Source organism: Diorhabda sublineata, chromosome X, assembly GCF_026230105.1.
Source record: "Diorhabda sublineata isolate icDioSubl1.1 chromosome X, icDioSubl1.1, whole genome shotgun sequence".
Lineage (NCBI taxonomy): Eukaryota > Metazoa > Arthropoda > Insecta > Coleoptera > Chrysomelidae > Diorhabda > Diorhabda sublineata.
Genome location: NC_079485.1, coordinates 35,978,540 through 36,002,046, shown reverse-complemented (window position 1 = coordinate 36,002,046; position 23,507 = coordinate 35,978,540). Strand labels below are relative to the sequence as shown.

The window sequence follows — 23,507 nt, the reverse complement described above, 5'->3', positions numbered from 1 at the left end:
TATCTATACAGGACTCTTTGATAATTCAAAATTAATGACAATAATAAAAGAAAAAGCATAAACAAGTTCAGAAAGCAGTAATTGACCATTACCAGAATATTATTCATTTATCTTTCCAGTGAAACCTCATTACGAAGGAACGAGAATATGAAAAGTACAGTATGAAATAGCTCGTATTGTTCCATAAACAGAATTTTAAGTTGACCATCTAGCGAAATAATTTTTAATAAAAGGCTTGGAAGTCGACTCAGCTCTACACAATTTGAATAAATTTCTCTCCAGCTTCTATTCATTATTAATTGCATGAAATTAATGATATGAAGAAGCTTTTGTGCAACTAGCCCGAGGCAATTTACCACAACATCAATGAAAACATTTGATCGGCAAGTTAAATGCCAAAACTTATTTAGAATAAATTTCCTTTGAATACCTCCGCATGCAGCTGATATTTCATCATTATGAGATTTTTAAATAACTGGTTGGTTTTTCATTTCGATTATAAGATCTTCTTGTTGAAAACAGCGTTTAAAAGTTTAACCAACGTATTTGAATTATATGGAGAACAATGTTTATCAATTTCGAATCACAAATTTTCATTTTAATACTTAAACCAGGATTTTCAGCAGATGAAGTTTCTAATTAAAATCATTGCATAACTTTGAAAATTTGTAGGGAAAATTTTTGAAAAATATAATATACCTACATCATATGAATATTTGTCCTGGATTACTTAATTTATGGAATATGTCCAAGAAACTGTCTATATATATATATATATATATATATATATATATATATATATATATATATATATATATATATATAAGGCAGACCTGTCAATATTCAGAAAATAGATCTTAAGGTCATCAATACGATAAAAAAAGAGAACTGCATTAACGAACCATGAAATATCAAAAAAAACATAAATTCAATTAAAACGATTCAAAAATCCTTGAAACGGAATCTAATACACTAAAAAGAAAATTTTTAGAAATGGTTCACAATCATAAGAAAGAAAAAGCTATAAATGATAAATAAGACCTAAATAATTTAAGTAAAATTTATATTGTAAATTGTAAATTCTAATAAAACTACAAATAATTTGATATTTGAAGTACTGGTACATATTTGAGATGTGAGGACTGAGGAAAAATTAATTTTTCTTATTAGAACAAATTTCTATTTTGATTATATTCTTATTTTGATGTTCATGTGTAGATGATCTATTGATTAATATAAATACGTAAATTGTCAGTATCAATAACATATTTTGATAAAGACTGAAGTTAAGTCGAAACGTCAATTTTTTATCAATCTTTCAAAAATTATTGAAAAAAACTAATTTTAAAACAGAAGAGACCTAAAATCAAGAAGAATTAGAAATATATATTTATATATATATATATATATATATATATATATATATATATATATATATATATAGGGTGTGATTGCTTAGTTTGTTAAATTTCCATGCCTCCTCAGTTCTTCGAGATATCAATTTGAAAATTTTTGAGAGATTATAGCCATATTTAGCCTTCACATTGTGTTCCGTATCAAAGTTACATTTTTTACACAATCAGCAATGATGAAAGGTGACAAATAAATCATAGCCAACTCACAATTAATTAATTTTTAAATATCTGAAATATGTCAAGAATTAATAATTTAGACTCACATACAATACAAGGTTATTCATTTGAAGAAACCTAGAGAATAATGTATTAGTATTTCAATCCACCCTGTATCAAATTCAACGAATATCAACGAAATGAATAATTTTCCAGAATTTTCACTACTATTCTAATGCTTTACTCGCAACAGATCTTCAATTGTGAATTACTCTTATATTGTACAGGGTATTGAATTTGTTACAATTTTCATGGAAAATTGGTTATAACTTATATATAACCTTATATTATTGTAATGGGGAGATGAATCTGATTGTAAATATGCAATAGAATACAAGATGTTTTATCTAAAAAAATGTAACTTTGACATGGCACAGCATTCTGAAACAACCTGTAAGATTGTAAATAATTTTACAATGTGACAATGTTGGCTGTAATCCCTCAAATTTTCATATTGATATCTCGAATGACAAGTTTCTTCAAATCTGAATAGTACTTTTCTAACATAAACCAACATTATTATTTTATGCTTTAGGAAACTAATTTCATACTAAATTTTCGCATTCAATGTGTATGCAAGTGTTTATTTGACTTTCAAATGAATTTGATATATTTATCAACACTTGTATTCAATTAGCTTCTCTTATTCTCCACCACTCATTTCATTTGTGATTAGAAAAATTATTTTTTGACTGGTTGTGAATAAAAACAATGTTATAAACTGGTACAATATAATGTGAAAACAACACCGAATATTAAATCGAACATTTTGAAGTAATCATTCCCAAAACAGTCAAGATATACAACAGCGACCGTCAAAAAAATGTCACCTAAATACTTGTCACACGACTTTAATGTTGAGCCATTCACAAAAATATAAACTGCGTGAAAAAACATCGTCGGTCAATACTTGTAACAAAATATATATATATATATATATATATATATATATATAAATAAATAAATTTTGATATTTCGTTTCTTCATATATGTTCCACAGACCCATTATAAATAGAGCTATCCATTAATCTCTGAAACGTTCGTGTATTGTAGTGCCTCCATTCAGTGCTCCGCTGTTAATATGTTCTGTATACAAATGAACCATTATTCATAATTTCTCCTATCCCAAATCATAACTGTTTTTCTATTGAGAAATTATTGCTTGAAACCAGTTTTTTAACTCAGAAATCACTTAAACAGTTAAAAATATGACAACTGTCATTTAGACTTGGCCTACGTGGAGTTCCCATTGATCATTGTAAACATTTTCTATACAATAGTGAGGTTGAAATAATGAATATATCATTATTCCAAATTGCTACAATTATCATATAACAGTTTCAAAATATAGTGTTATTGTTATTCACTGGATAAAAATATCTTTATATTACAAAGTAATATTGAATTATTTCCAACTGCAAAATTTGAAATTATCTATATAATTTGGGAATATGAAAATATATGGAAAAATGATGAATTGAAATAGTGAAAATGTGTAATAGAAATTAAAGGATATACCTAATGCAATAAAAAATTCATATACAAGTTGTTTCAAAAAAAGGTGATACCGTCTCTAGGATAGATAGAAAACTGAAAAATATTTGGGATTTGTATTATATAGGTTATCGATTATATATTTGTTTCATAGCTATCCCGCCACCTTTGTACGAGTCAATTAAAAGTTACAATTAATTGCCTCAACAGGCATGGGGGGTTGAGGCCAGTGTTTTGGACTGGAGAAAAGATGATTCTAATACGCGGCTTTTCGTCAACACGTTTCAATAAAGACACGTGGTCTTACATTTACAGATTCGTTTTATTTTAATAAAATAGCTCCGATCATGGTATAATACAGGATTTGCTCAGTAAAAAATTTTCGTAACGCTATCCGTATTCAAGATAAAGAGCGTTGAAGAAAAAAAAATGAAAGCTCATAGACGGCAATAGTTACACAGTTCGTACCAAGTAGTGTTGAACAAAGATTTTCAATATTAGATTTATCAAGCAAAATTTCAAGTGAACTTAAACATCATTTAATTTCATACACAAGGTACTCTTGATAAATCTCGATACTGCGTATCGGTTTTCGGAATATTTTGATTTGAAAATTATGAAGTAATAACCGATACTGATATGAAGTAATGAAAAATGTATTAATTAAGCAAAAAATCACAATATGAAAATTTAAAAAAAGACATAACATAAAATAGAAGTTTTTCTAACGAAATCATTAATTTTCTAAACGATTGGAAGTCAGCTATAAGGTCATTAAAGTGACGTTGGATTCTGTCTTTCAATTCTTGAGGGGAATTTACCTCTGTAGCATAAACTTTTCTCCTTAAGATACGACTAAACTGTGTAATCCAAGGGATTAAAATCGCACAACCGAGGAGGCCAATGAGTCGGAGCTTCTGCACCTCTACCAATCCATCGATTCGGAAAATGGTTACTCAACCAATTACGACACCTCCTATCAAAGAGTGGTGGAGCTCCATCGTGAATGAAAAATAGAGATCTTCGCCCATTAGGGTTAAATCTTCTAATATCTCGAATAAGTGATTTATTAAAAAATCCACTTTCCAGGTAGAATGTGATAACCTATTAATTTGTTAACTAAAGTTGCTGCCAAACATTAACTTTAAATGAGTGTTGGTAATGTGATACCATTTTGACATGTAGATTCTCATCATACCAGTAGTGTGTATTATAGGAGTTAAACATACCCTGTCGCATAAAAGTGGCCTCGTTCGTAAAAAGAATATGTTTTAAAAAATTTGGATTGAGGGCTGTCTTTTCTTGTAATGTTTGATAAAAATCCACTGTAATGAGTAGATCGTCTGGCAAGGACTCTTGGACTATTCTGTAATGATTAGGATGTAGCTGTTGCTCTTTAAGTATCCTCCAAATACTTGAAGAAGACGTATTTGTTTGTCTTGCCACATTCCTTACGCTAACTGTTGAATTTTGATTAACAAAAATTTAAAACCATATTCTCTTTATTATTAGTTCTTGTTGTTCTGGGCCTATCAGAATTTATTTTTTAAGATCTCACATTCCCAGTTTCTCGTCGTTCAATGGCTTTAAATGTATTTTTACTTGGTAAGTTTCTTCGAGGAAACTTTTCTGCTTAAAGCGTAACAGCTGCACTAGAGTTTTCTAAACACTCGCCTAATGTTAATAACATGTCAGTTTATTAAAAATGTGAGTACATTTTGATTAACAATATCTAATTTAATAAATAACAAGGTTTCAGAAATGTGATTATTATTGACTCAACGTCATAACTATTAATGAATGACAGTTTTCCATGGCAAACTCAGAGAAAATGTTATTGCCGTGTAAAATTAAAAATCAAATAATTATGGATACTCAGCTATTGGGGACCTTAGTATGAAACAAACAACAGTCCCAGAACTGCAATACATGATCTTCAAATTGTTGTTTGTTTCATACTAATGGCTCCAATAGCTCGGTGTCCATACTTATTTACCTTTGAAAAACAGGATCCTATAATGGTTAGACTGGATTTTTTTGATACATTACAAGAAACAAAAGCCCTCAGTCCCAATGAGGTCTCATTTACACCACAAAAAATGTTTAATTCACATAATGCTTACTAATAAATAATAATAATAATTTATAACTTTATCAATACTTTATACCAGCATCGGTTATTACTTCATACTTTAAAATCAAAATATTCTGAAAACCGATACACAATATCGAGTTTTATCAAGAGTACCTTTTTGGTGTAAAATTAAATGATGTTTAAGTTCACTTGAAATTTTGCTTGATAAATCTAATATTGAAAAAGTTATGTTGAATACTACTTGGTACGAACCGTGTAACTATTCATTGGATGTATCAGCTTCCAAAACATATTTGTATAAAATTTCAATACAATGTTGCCAGAAGTTGCGGCAAAATCGTGAAAAATGTATAATTATTTTTCAACACCCTTTATCTTGAATACGGATGGCGTTACGAAAATTTTTTACTGAACTGATAATTTTTGTAATAACGAGTTATCGACCGTTGTCGTACTGAAAACTCACTTTGTATAGTGAATAAATAATATCATACTATTATTTATATAGAATTTAATCTTTTCTTAAAATAATATTGTAATATTGTAAAGTTGGCCCTATAGCAATAATGACTTTCTAATAATTAGTTGAAAAATCTACTGTTGAGGTAACTTAAAATTCATTGTTATGTTGAATAGTTAAAGAGTAGATGGACACAGTAATATCATAAAGTGTAGGTGTTTCAAATTTTATCCTACAGATCCTACTCATCGCATACTCAAACGCCCACACATGGTATCACACATAAAACTATTTTTATAATTTGAACCCGATCACATAATGCGTTAGTATCCATGAAAATATTATTTAAATTTACTTATTAGCGTTTCTTTCTTTTAATTATTAAAAAGTAATATTACCATCTTTTCTTTACATTTCTGTATCTATACAGAGTGAGTCGGGAGGAGCGCGCCAAACTCTAGGAGTGTATTATAAACGTGAAAATAATGTATAAAACTCATATGTTCTTATGCGATTTTCATTTGTTTTCAAGTTATAGCATATTAACAAATAAACAAATTATCACATAAAAATTTTCTTAATCATAGCGTTATTTCAATAAATGTTCAAAAATACCCACATTTATTACTAAACATTTTCTGCTTCGTCTACGAAGAGCGTTTGTTGCTCTCTCAATTGATTCATTTCTTTCTTCTTTAATTTGGGTTGCAGTATTCTCAATTCGTCTAATTAGTGCATCCCGATGTGTCCACTTTTATTTTGTAGACTTAATTTATCATCCAGCCCCATAAACAAAAATCTAGTGAAGTGAGGTCTGGAGATCTTGCAGGCCAATTAATGGGACCTCCACGACCAATCCAACGCCCTCGAAAACGTTCGTCCAAATGTTGCTTGACCTGACAAGCGACATGTGCAGGAGCTCCATCGTGCTGATAGTATATCTGCATTCTAATATTTATAGGAGCATCCTCTAGTAGGCATTGTAATTCTTTTTGTAAAAAATTTAGGTAGTTTTCTCGTATGAGACGATTCTCCAAAATGAAAGGGCCAATTAAATAACTGTCAACCATACCACACCACACGTTTACAGAAAACCGATGTTGAAAATTGCTTTCGATTTTGCGTGGGGATTTTCGTCCCACCATACATGATAGTTACGAGTATTATTAATGTACCTTCATACGTAAAGAGTATACTCGATACAACACGATGATTATTATTTATCCACCGACAAAACTCCATACGGTTAGCGTAATTCTCTGGTTGTAGGTGCTATACTCTCTGCACGTGATAAGAATATAAGCCTCGTTCGTGAAGTGTATTTATCACCCTTTTTTGTGGAATTCCCAATTGAGTGGCAATTCTCCGTGAGCTAGTAGTTGCATCTTCTTCTACTAGATGCAGAATCTTTTTACTTCTATCAAACCTTGTCGAGTAGCGCGTTCAGATGATATGTTAGCACTGAGAAGCTTACCAGTCTCGCACAATTTGTTAAAAACTCCAATAAATACGTTTTTATCAGGATATCTTTGGTGTGAAAAACGTTGACGATATTCTTCAGCAGTGGCTGTAGCATTTCCATTACAGAAACCATAAACAAACACCATTTTGCATATTCTAAATTTGAATAAGTATCTGGAATTTTGCGACACTAACAATCACATAAATTCGAAATTAAACATTCAGTTACTGTTCACTGTACACTGACAGTTCATCAAAACGTCAGAATTATCAAATGCCTTTGAGCCTTGAACATGGCATTCTTTGATAATGTTAAAATTCAGATATAAGTGGAAAGCTAGATGAACATTTTTAATTACTCCATAACATGAAAACAAATGAAAATCGGATAAGAACAAATGAGTCTTTTTACATTATTTTCACGTGTATAATACACTCCTTGATTTGGGTGCGCTCTCCCGACTCACCGAGTATATTCACAATATACTTCTTTTACTTTGTCATCATCAGCATCTATCTTTTAAATCATCCTTAGAGGCAAATTACATCAAAATTTAAGCCAAAATTATCATTTTAAATAAAGTTTTAAAAATGGTACATTTAATTATTCGTTTTATTATTTTTAGTTTTCTGAAATTAAAAGTTTTAAAAACCATTGAACTAACGAAGTTGTTTACATTCGGAACCTCTATTGAATAAAGTTTCATATAAATTATTAATTTTTCAAAAAAATTATCTATAAAATCGAGTTAATTTAATTGAAAATATTCTCAAAGAATGACATAAATGCAAGAGTATTCAGTTTCACATAAAAATTAAATTAATTAATTCATGTGATATCCATCGAATATTGCATCAATTTTTTTATTGAATTATGTATGATCATCAAAAGCAAAGAAGTATGCGAACTTTTGAGTCAGTAAGTTGATTAAAAATTAGTGAACATAGTGAAATTTGTATCCAAACAAACAAAAATAGACAAACTAACAAAGTAAAAATTGTCAAAGGGATCCACAAACATCATCAAATAACTACGTAGTCCTCTAATTTCGACTTTTCACCCTTCCAAAACTCGCGCAGAATCATGCGGGGATTCTGGGATGAAAATATAATCTAATAAATAAATTATTAATATTACTTAGGAAGATTGAATGCACACTGAATTTGTATGAATACTGCATATTTTACTTTCAGTGACAAGTTAGTAACATACAAAAATTCAAAAATATACAGTTATCAATTCAGGTATTTATTTCGATTTCGAAGCCATTGCAATTCAAATAAAATTTAATGAACTATGAATTTTTATTTTCGTATTTTTTTCTTTCAGGTTCAAAATATCAATCAAATTTAAATGAAATCGACAAATCTGAACAGAAATCAAGTGGTGATTCGGACACTAAGGGGCATATGTATGAAAATTCTCCAGAGAATATAGGAGAATCCGTCAAGTGTGAGTATTTTTGAATTTGTAATGTGAATATAAATCTAGTTATTATCTGCTTATGGAATATAATGCTGTGAGTGACATCAGCTAATTGAAAAATATAATAATACTTAACTTTGTATAATAGTACTTGATATAATTTAATTCTTGCTATTAAATGTACACTAAAAAATTATCACGTCGCAATGCTTAATGTGACATTTTTCCACTACAACAATCGTCAAAACACCTGAGTTGAACGCACAAAGAACATCACAATAAACAAACTAAACGCTTAAACTGCGTTGTGTAGGAGACATTAGTATCACCATTGAGACGAAAAAAATTCCCTTATATTCTTGTCTCTACGTAACATAAAATTTGAATTAATCTTCTTCAAACTATTGCCTTGGCTACCAATGTACATGTACATATGCAAATGCTGTCAAAACGGATCCTTCTATCCCAATTTTTATTTTCGACAAGAACTAGAAGTCACAAGGTACTTAATCTGTCGAATAAAGCGGATATGGATAAATAGAAATACTTTTAGGGTCCGAAAATACGCGTATCAAGAGTGATTTGTGGTACGGAGCCAAATCTTTTTCTTCGTACATTTTTTCGCCAATGTTCCAGTACTCCTTATAAAGTTCTAGTTCACAGTTGCCCTACTAAAAAATATATTTTAATTGTTCAATAGTAAAAAAGCATTGGAACAAATTTAACACTCACTTGCCAAAATTTTTTTTCTTCTTATTTGGAGGTTAGAAGACATTTCGAACTTTAAGCATAAATTAACGTTAATGCTTTGTTCGAGATCCATATTTCACGACAGACAGACACAGTTTCACTAAGCTACTTTAGTAACAGACTGACGAGCCGGAACAGTTAAAATAGATACACTCTGAATAATTGCTACTATAAACATTTATTCGCAGTATCTCTTATCACACCTCGTATGTATACGTGTTTTCAGTGGAGGAATTTTCAACTACTCATAGTACTAGGCAAACTTAATAACTCATGAAACTTGCCATCTCACATGAAATTGTATGTTGATACGAGGAGTGGCAATAAAGTCATAACTCGAGAATTGGCAGCTCTCCATCACTTCGTCCATATCTGCTTACTAAAAGGTCTCTCTCTTCAGAAACTGATTTAGTGGTGTCGTTAAAATGAGTGACTCACGTTCCAAGCAACCCGTCGTAATTCAATTTGCAGTGAAATCAAGCGATTTGGAATTGATGTGTGAGGACGCACCGGCCCACTCTTCATTGCTTATGCAAGAGTTATTTCGCAAATCAAGCATTTCGAAGAAGTTATTTCCACACTGTATCTCCGATATTGCTACCTGTGACGTTTTTTCATGTCCTAATGTCAAAGTTAGGTTAGGTTAGGCTAGGTTAACAGGGTGATCTCCACTTTTCAGCCGAGATACACTCGGAGGCCTTAGGCCCATTGTGATACCCTTACTGACTTTTCAGTCAGTACCATTTCACCCCCCTTCCCTATCTCTTCCGTTGCCAGGTCCTTGCCCCCTTCCCAAGCTTTTCCAGTTTGCAATGAAGTGATTCAGGTCCTTAACACCCAACTCCACTGCTTCTTCTAGATATTCCAATGTTTCACTCCCCATGCATTGTAGTCATTTCGACGCCAATGCTGTGCATTGACACATTAGGTGTTCTATTGTTCGTTCCTCTTCACTGCATTCTGCACAGAGATCGTCGGTTCTGATACCCATTTTCGTGAGTCTAGAGTCTACTGTGCAGTGATCGTTAATCACTGCTACGACCCTTCGGATCGAGGCTTTCCCATAGCCTAGCAGTTCTGTTGTCTTCCTCTTCTGTAGCACCGACCACAAGGAGCGTAAGATGACACAGTCATCTCTATTACTTCATCTCTTGCCGTGCTCTCCCTCTAATATTCTATATATCGTGTTTCTCAGCAATTTGATCGGTGGTAGTGGCAAGCCCACCGCTTCGTCCCCGCTCCTGGTCGTTCCCAATTTGGCTAGTTTGATTCCCTTCTACATTGCTGTGTCCAGGTATCCATGAAAATCTAACCTTTCGGTCACGAATCCATGACAAGGCTTCGCGACAGCTCACCACTGACCTAGATCTCACTGCCGTAGACGATATTGATCTCAGAGCCGCTTGGCTATCCGTGTAGATTGTGATGTCACGTACCGTTTCATCTCTGCATCGGATTAGTTCCGCGGCTCGTTCTATTGCCCGTAGCTTGACTTGAATTATGGTGCAGCAAATTTCTAAACCTCAAGGATTCCCTTATTCCCAGAACTTCAGAGTATACTCCCGCTCCCGTCCGTTCGTCCTTTACGGATCCGTCCGTAAAGATCGAGTTACTTATTGTTCCTGGGTTCTCTCTCTGTCATTCATGGCCTCCCACCACACTACGGCTCCGTAAGTTATAATGTGTCTTACAACCTCTGTATACAGCTAGTGTATAAGCTTTGGTTGTAGTCCCCATTTTCTTCCAAACACCTTCCTACAAATGTAGAAAGCATTGATTCCCCTTTTCATCCTATCCTCCACATTCCTTTTCCATGAGTCCGGCCACAGGTCATCGCAGCCGCCGACTACTTCTTTTAGGAAATCAAGGGACTTCCTATTGAAGCATCCGACCACCTTGACGCTCTCACCCACCCCACGCCGTCGAAGGATATTTCCTCGTCGCTGTCATCTCCTTCGAGATCAGCAATTGCCATCAGGACCCTCTTGTCTGCGGTTATTATTCGGTCCGCGGGAATGAGAGTTCAATCCTAGCTAGGTTTGTTTCCCCCCCTCGGCCCTTATTAGCAAACATCCGGAGAGTAATGTGTGACATTACTGTCACCTAGGCTTGCTCCGGACTCCACTATCCGCAACCACTGGACGCGCTCGTTGTCGTGGGAAAAGCGCCCAACCCTCGGTATGGAGGGACTCGTCCTAATATCAAATCACAAATAAAAAACTTATTATGGTGGCGTAGAGAAGATCAAAAAATCTTGGTTCTAAGCTTCAGACGATTGATTATTAAAGATACTTTGAATGGGAACAACATTATTGTTGTGTAGAGTTCATTAGAAACTATTATGAAGGTTGATTATAAAAATTAGTGTAAAACTTTTTTGTTTCATTATTATTGATAAAATTTCGAAACTTGATTGCCACATCATATATAGGTTCCTTCTCTCATATTCTGATTTCAATCTTTTAAGTAGGGGAGTTTAATTTAGTCTATAATTGCAAAACGTTGATCCAAGGTTTTTCTCTGATATAACATTGATATTACTTAACTTATAGTCGAAAATTACCAATTTGACTACTACTACTACTACTACAGAAACCTGTTATTATGAACGCTAATCCCTTTTTTATCGTTGTGTCGTCTTAATTAAAACGAATGAACCTGATTTTAAAGTAGGAGCACAAAAATAAAAGAGAAGTCAACGAAAATGAATGAGCAGCATAATTACGTAGCTCCACAAAAATGAGTAATCACACCTTCTCATTTAGCTAATCTCCATAGAAATTTTTGTTAAATCAATTGATCAAGCATGACGTTGAAAATTAAGCACCTGCAAAATGTCATTTAACCGAAGTGAAATGAATTATAATATTTGTAACACTATATACAGAGTGCTCCGAGACTTGTTGCGAAATCAGAACTTATATTTAAGTGTATTTTCTAAATTATACATTTGAACATTACGAATTTTCAATGGATGATTACGTACTCGTATGCCTATGTAGTGTGTTTGACGGAATAAATAATTCGACACTAGGTACTTTCTGAAGGCCAGAGGCGGCTCATGCCCAATGGTTAACAATCAGTATCTAACTAACTAACAGTCTAAGGACAACCTATACAATCTAAAGATAGCAAAAATTAACGTTCCAATCAATTTTTTAACAAAAAGATACTCTTTGTTCAACTCGGTAAAATTTGTGGTTTAGGAGATATGCAGATTCTTAAATCGTTGTACATGCCAAGGAAACCGTTCGCCATAAAGAGACATTCTGAAGAAAATTATCATCAATTGTAATTATTTATTAAAACACAATCTGGTATTTCTAATTGAACTGCATAAAAAATATTGAAATGAAAATTTAGTTGGTTAACCTACAACTTATCTAATAAATACAAACAAAAACTATAACAAATGATCGAAATGGGCACCGTGCACTTCTAAACACTTGCAGAGTCTACGGTCGAAATCGATCATTTCGTTTCTTGTGTTTACTGGTGTTGCACATAACTAAGATATCCCCAAAAAACTGAAAAATGAGAAGATTTGTTACATCATTTAGGAAGTGGGGAGGAGCTCCATCGTGTATGAACCAAGTGTCGCTGACCATTCAGGTTATCATCAAGAAAATCTGGACATACTAAATTATTACCCACTATTCCTGCCCACACTTCGACACCAAAAGGATTTTGAATCTTAGTTTGAATTTTACCGTGAGGATTTTTATCTGTCCATAAATGTTAATTATGGTAAATCAATAAAACCGTCTTGTGTGAAACCAACTTCATAAGTAAACAGTACTTTTTCAACAAAGGTATTATCAACTCGTTTTTTATGTAGAAACCAACGAGCGTATGCCAGTCTTGCTGGATAATTCTCAACTTCCATGGCATGCACTTTCTGGATGTGAAAGGGGTAAAAAAGCTGCTGCTGGAAGATCTTATGAATAGTTGTCGTTGATACGTTACTTACATTATGCGTATGCTAGTTGTGGATCTAATGCATTTTGCTCCACAACTTATAGTTCGGTTGACCTTCGCCACCTTTTTTGTAGGAAACTTTCTAAAATATCATTTTATGATAAATTTGTGCATTGGGCATGAGCCATCCTGGTCTTCAGACAGTAGTGTAGAATTATTTATGCCATCGAACACAATATATAGACATACGTAATCATCCATTAAAAATTCATGATGGTCGAATATATAATTTAGCAATATACTTGAATATATGGAGTGCGGTCCTGTATCTATGTGAGAATGTGAGAAGTATACAGTTAAATCGTGATAGTGACAAAGTAACATTGTGAATAAAGTAATAATCTATATTATCAAAAAGCTCAGAAATATCTTGTGTAAGTGCAAGTTGTCATATATTACTGGTGATTAATTCCGCAACATTTATATAAGAGAAAAACTAGATATAAAACAAATCAGGATTGTTAAAACCCATAATCCAAATAGTGATAAATATCAACAAGAAAAAAAGCAGTAAAACAATATCGTTTAAAAACCAATAAAAATATAAATCCAAACTGATAAAAATACAGACTCGGACTGAATCCAAATAGAATAACAAAATTCAACCACAATAACGTAGCTAGACAAGTTTTGCCAGCCCAGGTAAGTGTTGGGGGCTGCATTGAGTAGGTGCCTAGCGAAACTGAACGGGACGCGGAACTCGTTAAGGTGAGTTAAACAAAATAAAAGAAAATGAATCATAAAAATGAAAAGGACGATATGGAAACAATAAATGTTCTTATAGATAAAAGATAATCTCAAGAGCATGGAAGAAAAAATAGATAGAAATGCATATATTCTAGATGAATTAAAGCAAGAAAATCAAAGGCTTAATCAAATAATAGCCGAATAAGAAGAAAGACTGGAAAATTTAAAAAGAGAAATGAGGCGCAATAATATAATAATTCAAGTGTATAAATGAGTATAAAGGACTTATGAACTATGAAATTAAGAATATATTAGAAAATGAGGATATGGTAAATACAATTACAGCAAAAAGAATACAATGGTACGGAGACATTAAAAGAATAGAAAAGCGGCAGGATACAAGGAAAATCACAGAATGGTGACCAAGCGAGAAAAGATTGCCTGGTAGACCAAAAAATAGGTGGGAAGATCAGATTGTGCCAGATATTCAAAATCTGGGAGTTATGGAGTAATTAAAAATGTTTCCACTTATATCTGAACTTTAACATTATCAAAGAATGCCATGTTCAAGGCTCAAAGGCATTTGATAATTATCACGTTTTGATGAACTGTCAGTGTACAGTGAACAGTAACTAAACGTTTAATTTTGAATTTATATGATTGTTAGTGTAGCAAAATTCTAGATACTTATTCAAATTTAGAATATGCAAAATGGTGTTTGTTTATGGTTTCTGTAATGGAAATGCTACAGCCACTGCTGAAGAATATCGTCAACGTTTTTCACACCAAAGATATCCTGATAAAAACGTATTTATTGGAGTTTTTAACAAATTGTGCGAGACTGGTAAGCTTCTCAGTGCTAACATATCATCTGAACGCGCTACTCGACAAGGTTTGGTAGAAGTGAAAAAGATTCTGCATCTAGTAGAAGAAGATGCAACTACTAGCTCACGGAGAATTGCCACTCAATTGGGAATTCCACAAAAAAGGGTGATAAATACACTCCACGAACAAGGCTTATATTCTTATCACGTGCAGAGAGTATAGCACCTACAACCAGAGAATTACGCTAACCGTATGGAGTTTTGTCGGTGGATAAATAATAATAATCATCGTGTTGTATCGAGTATACTCTTTACGAATGAAGCTACATTTACCCGTTTACGCTTGTCAGGTCAAGCAACATTTGGACGAACGTTTTCGAGGGCGTTGGATTGGTCGTGGAGGTCCCATTAATTGGCCTGCAAGATCTCCAGACCTCACACCACTAGATTTTTGTTTATGGGGCTAGATAAGAAATGAAGTCTACAAAATAAAAGTGGACACACAAGATGCACTAATTAGACGAATTGAGAATACTGCAGCCCAAATTAAAGAAGAAAGAAATGAATCAATTGAGAGAGCAACAAACGCTCTTCGTAGACGAAACAGAAAATGTGATAATGTGATAATTTGTTTATTTGTTAATATGCTATAACTTGAAAACAAATGATTATGTATAAAAACTTCTTTATTTATCAGTCGTTTTGATTCGCCCAGTATATGCATAATCGACATTATGGAAATGACATATATCACGGTGACATCCAAGACTAGAGAGATTCATTGGAATTCACTGGTCAATATGGTTAATAGGAAATTGGGAAAATTTCATTTCCTAAGTCCTTTATCACACTGAAATAGCATTCGTTTTATGTTTGCAAGAAAAGATGAAATATAGATAAATATTCTCCACGCTTTTTTAGATTCCTCGAGACAACTTATTTTCGAAAAAAAATTATAATCATCAGCTAAATATTTTTTACTATATCCTTGAAATATGGTATAGTGTCTATGTATTCTTAATAAAGTAAGCAATAGTGGAAAAATTAAGATGCGTTATGAGCAAGATAACTAATTCTATATAGACATTTCAAAATAATTATACATACTACTTCAAACAAATACCTAATGACTATGAAAGAATATGACCAGTATCAGTATCAACTAGGGGAAAAGAAAATGAAATTTTACTGAAAACTAATAAGAAACATTTCAGAAAATATTAGGTACATGATACTCTAACACAATTGGAACAGGGAAGTTACGCAGGCTACAGAATATGAAACGTAAAAATAAAAATTTTCTAAAAACAATAAATCCCATGAAATCAGTTAACATAAATGAACACATTGAATAGTTTCATTTATTTCAATTGTATGAAAAGCTCGCTAGATAGCCATAAAAAGATAATATGATGTTCACATGCTTTTTCCGTTACTCATTTTACAGTATAAATTGATTGTAGTTTCCTTTTACGTGAATCCAACTATAGTTTACCTTACTCGCCGTAAATTGTACTAAGTTGTTAGTATACGAAGTAGGGTTATTAAATAACGAAAATAGTGATGCTACAGAAGTTCGTATTCGTAAACCGCTAGAAACCAACATTTATTAACAAGATACCTTCCGCAGCATTCTCGCTACTGTAAACAAATTAGTATAGCACTTCAAAGTTGTCATATCGACCTATTCCCTACTTGGTAGAGGTGCGTAGAAAGTGGAATAATGTGGCGACTACGCCATATGCCGTCCCACTCAAGCATACATAATACAGGTACACTTTCATTCACAAAATTTCTTACCATTCGACGAGATTACCCTTAATAAAACAACAACCCCGGACTGACCAACGCCTGACCCAGTTGCCTTCTTCTAGGAATTCAAAGTCACCTTTCTTTAAGTAACCTTTCTTTTATAACCTTCTTAGTATTCTAACAACATGCAATTAACTTAAGAATCCAACATTTCTACATTCCTCTATCTTCTACATGGTTTCATCCGAGCAACGCTCCTCTTAGAAATTATGCACCCTTTTATGTTCCTCACCTAAGTTGTTATTTTTCTCGACATGCTTATAAATTCTGTTAATGATACAAGCTGTAAGTATCTTATATAAAATGGTAAGGCACGTGATAGGTCTGTACTAAGTGGAATCATCCATCTGGGAGCTCTTTGGGAACATGTTAGTGGAACCAGTGTCAAAATGATGATTGACAGCAAATGAAAGTTAAAACATGAAAAAGGAATGTCAGTTATTTGTTAACAAAACAAGATTTTATCATTACATAAAATATTCCAGAAGATATGATTACAAAATATACGTTACAGGGTATTTTAGGTACATTTAATAATAGGCGAATCATTAGATTAAGATGTTGAGATGAAGAGGTAATCGTTCAACAGTAAAATTAACTGTTTTAGTTAATTTTTGTACTTTTCATACTCTGTTGTACTATTGCAACAAAATATAAGCCTGTCCAGTCGAGTCTAGCTCAGTCTTGTCTAGCTCAAAGGAAGTTTTTAATTCTATTTTTACCAAAAAAATGGAATTTTGGTCTATCTTATATTCGGAAGTCATTCTAATCTCATAATCTCAGTCGAAGTGAAAGGAAGATATTAAAGACAAAGACAAAAGAAAGATTCAATTTATAAAAGTAGAAATATTTTTGTGTTAAATAGTTTATAGACTGACCCCTAAATTGCATTCTAAAAAAGAGATTATCGGTCAACAGAAAAATTAAGCAATTTAATGATTGACTATTTTTGTCTATTTAGTTGTAAAGTCTTCTAATATTTGAAAGTATATTGTAAACATCGAAACCCAGCGCTGTTAAAAAGAATAAAACCACTTGAGCTACTCTTGCATTACACAAAAAAATTGGTCATCTCCATTTTCGTATATTATATCGTTATACTTGGCATTATTATTAGTTATCAAATTTTGATAAAAATCTTGGAATATTAAGATTGTATATAGTTCTATGAAATGATCATATATCATAGAATATAGAAGGTCAAGCCTAAAATATTATTTCTCTAGTTCCGAGGTCTCACAATGCATGTACTAATGTCTTAACATTAGAAATTTTTGATACAGCACTTCTGTCATATTGTAATAATTACATATGCTTTCAGTCTATAGTTTATAAATACCACTATTAATGCTAGTGTTTGTCAAAAAATTTCTATAACTGAGAATTAGCATAAAAACCCAATGGAAACAAATATTTAGTCTGAATATGGTGCCCGATACCTCCTGACAACCATTTATTGCCATCACTGTGTATATAGTAACTTTGTGCCAGCTATTGCATGTATGCCATCTATTAGTAAATTAGAAATGCTCGTTTAGGCCAGTGTCGACTTGAAATTTAAATAAAATGTGTACAGTATACCAGACAATTCAATTCACGCAGTTGAACTACTATGGCACCGAGGAACTGAAATAGATGTCCCCAAATTACATTTGAGAAGAAATAAAGAAATTCGCTTGCAATTTTTCTATAATATCACCAATTACTTCAAATGATTTCATAGCAACAATATCGTTCCCAAAATGTAGCTTCAATATATCTCTTAACAAATTAGTCCAACTATCATTCAAACGTTTTTCTCATCTGTTAATTCAACCTAATATACAATAAAAAAAATTTTGTTCCAGGTTCTCTCCCAGTGCTGCTGTCATCTTTCGTCTTGTCAGTTTTGATGTTAATGGTAACACGGTGAATGTGATACTATAACATTTACTAATTACTTCCAAAATGTGAGTTTACTTAATCGATGAATGCTTCTACCTGAACGAATCCATGTACATTCGGTAGTTAACTATTTAACAAAGACTGAAACTGGTTAGCTTTATGAGTAACTGAGAAATGTGGTATAAATTGATGTTAAATAATATAATACATATTTATTGTTTGTTTTCGTGTATGGAGTACCTTTGTATACCAATTATTAGCTACCAAATTTCACTGAATCGGGTTTAATGATATAATTTTAAAACTAAATTGAAACCTAAATGTCAAAATGTAATCTATTACATATTCCATGTAATTGTTATGAAATTTTTATTCAAGGCAATATAACATGAAAAATTGTAAAAATGCTATTCTCATAAACTATTTGGTTGCGTTGAATCCGTTACACCTAGTTTACCAAAAAATCCATAATTTAATAATAAAACATTTGACATCCTGACACACTACACTAACATGTATTAAAATGAACCTATGAAATATTCACGAACATTTTACGTTACAGCTAGTGAAGTGGTTATTTTTTGTGTTTAATCTATAACCAATTTGACATAAATTAATGGTACAAGCTTCAACCTGAACGAGGATTAAGTATGGGGTGATTGACACGGCGAAAAGCCGAACTGCTTTTCTTGCGTACCGTGTCATCTTGCAATATGTGCGGATACGTTTCGGGTAATTTCGTTCTAGACAGAGTCAAAATCTCAAGCGAAAAGAAAGAACGAATAAGAACAAAATGCATAGTCATTGTGATAAATGGCTTTTGCCTGAAATCACGACATACCTCGCATATCAATAATAATTATAAGATATTAATTCGTCAACTGAATATCGTATATGTTAACTGAAATTATCAATATGTTACGAGATGTGATCGAAAATATGGTTTATTTTATTAAAAGCTCGATGAAAAGATAACATAATGGTTTGCATTACACTTATACACACGTTGATTACATGACTGGATTTATTTTTGAAAGACTTTTTTTGGAATAGCTTGTATCTTCTGTTTTGTGACCTTCTCAAGATGAGGAAAGGAGTCGATACGTTTCCCTTTAATCACTAGAAGCGTCAAAAGCTGCAAAGTGAAGCGGTTATGGGCAGTCAATCGATAGCGACTTGGGGTATGGCACGTTGTTATGATAAAAATGAAAGCCATTAGTCTATTTGGCACGACTCTTCATTATCACATAGTTTCGTAAACATTCTAAATGCTCCTTAAAGAATTCTATGTTCACAGTTATTCCCCCTGGAAGGAATCGCTACCATGTTGTTGATGCTCACTTTTTATTGACGCTTGTTTTTAGTGCAAGCTGAGTTCCTAGTGTTCTATTGAGAGTTCTAAATTTGTGTCTTAGGCTCATATACACAAACTCAAATTTTCATTTCCAAACATTCAATGAATATGGAATCACGATTTTTTTGTTTATTGGTAAAAATTCTTTGTGAAAATTATATAGAAATTCGTATTATTTGCAAGTCATTTTGATGGTATGGAATATACTTACTCACTTACTTATTTATTCAAAACCTCCACCATAGGTGTAGAGGAAATATTTCGTCTCCATTTGATTCTATCTTTTACTTCCTGTAGTCAGTCTTCAGTTCAGTCGTCCTTTTTTTCCAGGTTGTTTGTTATTTCCGTATTCTGTTTTCTCCCGGGTCTGCCTCTTCTCATCTTTTTGTTCATTTGTTTCCCATATCACCTTAACTGTTCTGACCTTCAGCTGTTGTTGTTCGATTTTTTGCACTGCAATTAATACGTTAATGCTTTTCTTATTCCATTCTTCCTGATTTTATCTAATTTCCTTACCCCCTTTATTTCACAAGTTATTTTCTGCTTCAATCTGTTGGTTAGTGCCCAAGATTCTCAGCGGGTTCCAAGTTGTCACTGCTCATCTCATAACATTAGGGTATGAGACATACTAGTTGAAACAGAAGTAGTTTATATAGATACTACCATAGAATTACCGTATTTTTAACACACCTCGTTACATGCTTTATTGCAAATTTTCACCTGATTCAATGTCAATATAGAAACTATTCATATTGTGCTAGACAAAAAGGTGAATATTGATATGTTCTCGATAAATTATTAGTTGTTCATTTTTGAAACGTTTTTCTTGGGTATTTGGCTAAGGTAAGTTCGATTCAATCAAAGTTAAGAGAACTGTTCTTTTCATTAACAAATGCTACCGAAATGTATAGCACCCAAGAAAAATACATTATCGATATTTAAAACTATGAACGCAGCTCTCCTCACATTTATTTTTGTCTTCCATTGTTATTAAGTTATTTGTTAACAAAATTAATAACTTATTACTGTTTAGAAATGTACAAGGTGTTTTTTCAAGTTAAACCGATTCTAAAATCTAATATAATAATACAATTTACCGTTTTTCTAAAAAAAATATTTTACTATTTTACTTATATTTACTAATCAATAAAGTGAAGTAAATCAGTTTTCCAAAATCCGGTATTTTGGTAAAAAGCAGAACCGCACACTATCTTATTGATTTGAGCAACCAATTTCAGTCGATAAGAGATATAAAAGAGAATTCGATTCTCTAGCATTTGTTCAGAAAACTTTTTGATCAATAGTGTATTGGGAGCATTAGAATAAAATATAAATACAGATTAAATTAATTTACAATAATACCAGTAGTATCTTTGATTTCGTAAACAATCCTACGAATTTATTCGTCTATCGTATCATTATTTTTGTATAAATTCTGTCATGTGATTAGTTTGCTTCTGGATATTAATTAGCACTTAGTATTCACGAATCCTAGTGTTCTTGACAATACGGCTCTAGAATTTCAGTCCAGAATCAGATTATGGTAACGCATCGTCCAGAAAAGAAACACGAGCAGAAGTCGGGAATTACTCTCAAAATTATATACGAGATATGTACAAGGTAAATAATATTTTAAATGTAAATGTAATTTCATTTTTCAAATGAAGGATCCTTTATATTTTTGCGGTGTGTGTGTGTGTGTGTGTGTGTGTGTGTGTGTGTGTGTGTGTGTGTGTGTGTGTGTATTTCTGGGTGTGGTTGTTATGGGGAAAAGGCAACAAAATACCAAAGTATTCCTCCTTTAATTGAAACTTTTAAAAAAAGGGAAAATCTTAAAAAAGAGAAAAAGGCTTAGCATTAAAATCCAGAATAGTGTTAATATATGCTGTACCGACTGGAGAAAACAACAATGTTTGTAATAGGATGGAAAACACATTATTTCTTACATCTGAAGTATTCAATGCAAAAAAAAACGTTCTTGGAAATCAAAAATGGCAAGTAAAAGTTATTCGATTTTAAAAATCCTGAATAAAATATCTGTTAACGGTTGGTTTCGGATTGTTTATAATAAAACTATGGACCTTTACCTCTTCATTAATATATTCTGAGAAGATACTTTCAGAAATAGCTCAACTTCTGAAGTAACTGCATTAGAGCAAGCATTTGGCCACAGGTCGGAGCGCCCCTACAGAGGGTTTTGAAATTCAAGAACATTCAAGTCAGAATTCAATTTTGTATTTGTTATGGCCATGTCCTTCAAATCATCCGGATTAAGAACTTCCTTTAATAATAAAGAGTTGAAATAAAACTTAAACATAAAACAGTCACTCTCAATAGATGTATTTTTGTTTTTAAATATTCTATTTTGTTTTAAATAGCTCACTGTATCCACAATAATTCATTGGTTTTTTTGCACTAATAGGATTAAGCTAATCTCGATAGGTAGCTTTCTTTTCCACTACATTTAATTTAATATCCTCTAGCTAAGAATGAAATATTTCACAATTGCAATTTTGTCATATCTAACTTTCAAAAATTCTATCAAATTTGCTGTCAATTCAAGTATTTTCGGGTCGCTATAACATTTCAGTTAAGTTTTTACTTAAGAGCCATAAAAAAATCCGGATTTTTTTAGAAAATTTTAATTATTAATTAATTAATTATTTAATTATTAAATCAAAAAGTGAAGCTAGTTAACTCAGCTACCGTGTACTTAAATATTCACTTCACTTCTCAATCAAAGAAAAGAAGTAGAAAATCAGTAGAGATTAGTGATAATTAATGGCAATTTGTGTAACTTTAATAATAAAGAATCATCAATAAATTTAAATATTGTTAGAGGCGAATTCAATTTATATTATTCAATTAATGTATTGAAAGAGAAGTATATTTAAAAATACATTTTTATATGTTTAGATTAGGTTAGAAAAGGATTTAAAAATTCATTTTTATATGGTTTTATTTTTAAGTGGAATTTATCGTAGAAATATTAACTAGATATATTTTTGGATTAATGCCAGATATTTTCGTATTTTTAACTAAAATCTTTCAAAATAAAGACAAAAAAATTTAAAAATACACAGGGTATCACTTTTGAAAAAATGCGAGCTTCTATTTCAATAAATGTTAAGCGATACCGGAATGTCATTCTAGAATCATAATGTAAAAGAGCCCTCAATAACTCAAAATCAGTTTACAGAAAAAACACTTTGAATATTGTAATAATTGTATGTCGTCCACTTATTTTATACATGGAATGTAAAAATGTCATGTTTTTCAATTGTTGACCCAAAATCAAAAATGTTTTATAATAAAATTGGTTTGTTTTGGTAAATTGCTGTTTTATAATTACATGCTCTCAAATGTAGTTAGATACTAATCTGAATGTCAAAGCATGTTTCAGTACTACATAAAATGTACACTGAGCTAGGCAAATAATATAACTTAAAAATTGTAAAACATGAGTGTATAATATCGTTTATTATTTGTGACAAGTACGATACTTTTATCAAATATTCAATATTGTAGATATTTCTGTAGAAAATATTTTTATCATGTCATGGTTGGTTATTAAATATATGAAAATTTAAGTATTACATGCAATAAAATCAAACATACATATTATCAGCCGCTATGTTCATTCCGTAGAAG

At 31.9% G+C, this 23,507-nt stretch overlaps 1 protein-coding gene across 1 annotated transcript in view; it reads left to right on the top strand.

Annotated features, from left to right (window-relative positions):
* LOC130450883 (lachesin-like) overlaps positions 1 to 21,704 on the top strand; it is a 369,262-nt gene extending 347,558 nt beyond the window's left edge. Inside the window, exons 9-10 of the mRNA XM_056789587.1 lie at positions 8,472 to 8,594; positions 18,466 to 21,704. Of these exons, the coding sequence (XP_056645565.1) occupies positions 8,472 to 8,594; positions 18,466 to 18,530 (188 nt within the window). The 3' untranslated portion in view covers positions 18,531 to 21,704. The remainder of the gene's footprint in view (positions 1 to 8,471; positions 8,595 to 18,465) is intronic.
* Positions 21,705 to 23,507: the final 1,803 nt, after the last annotated feature.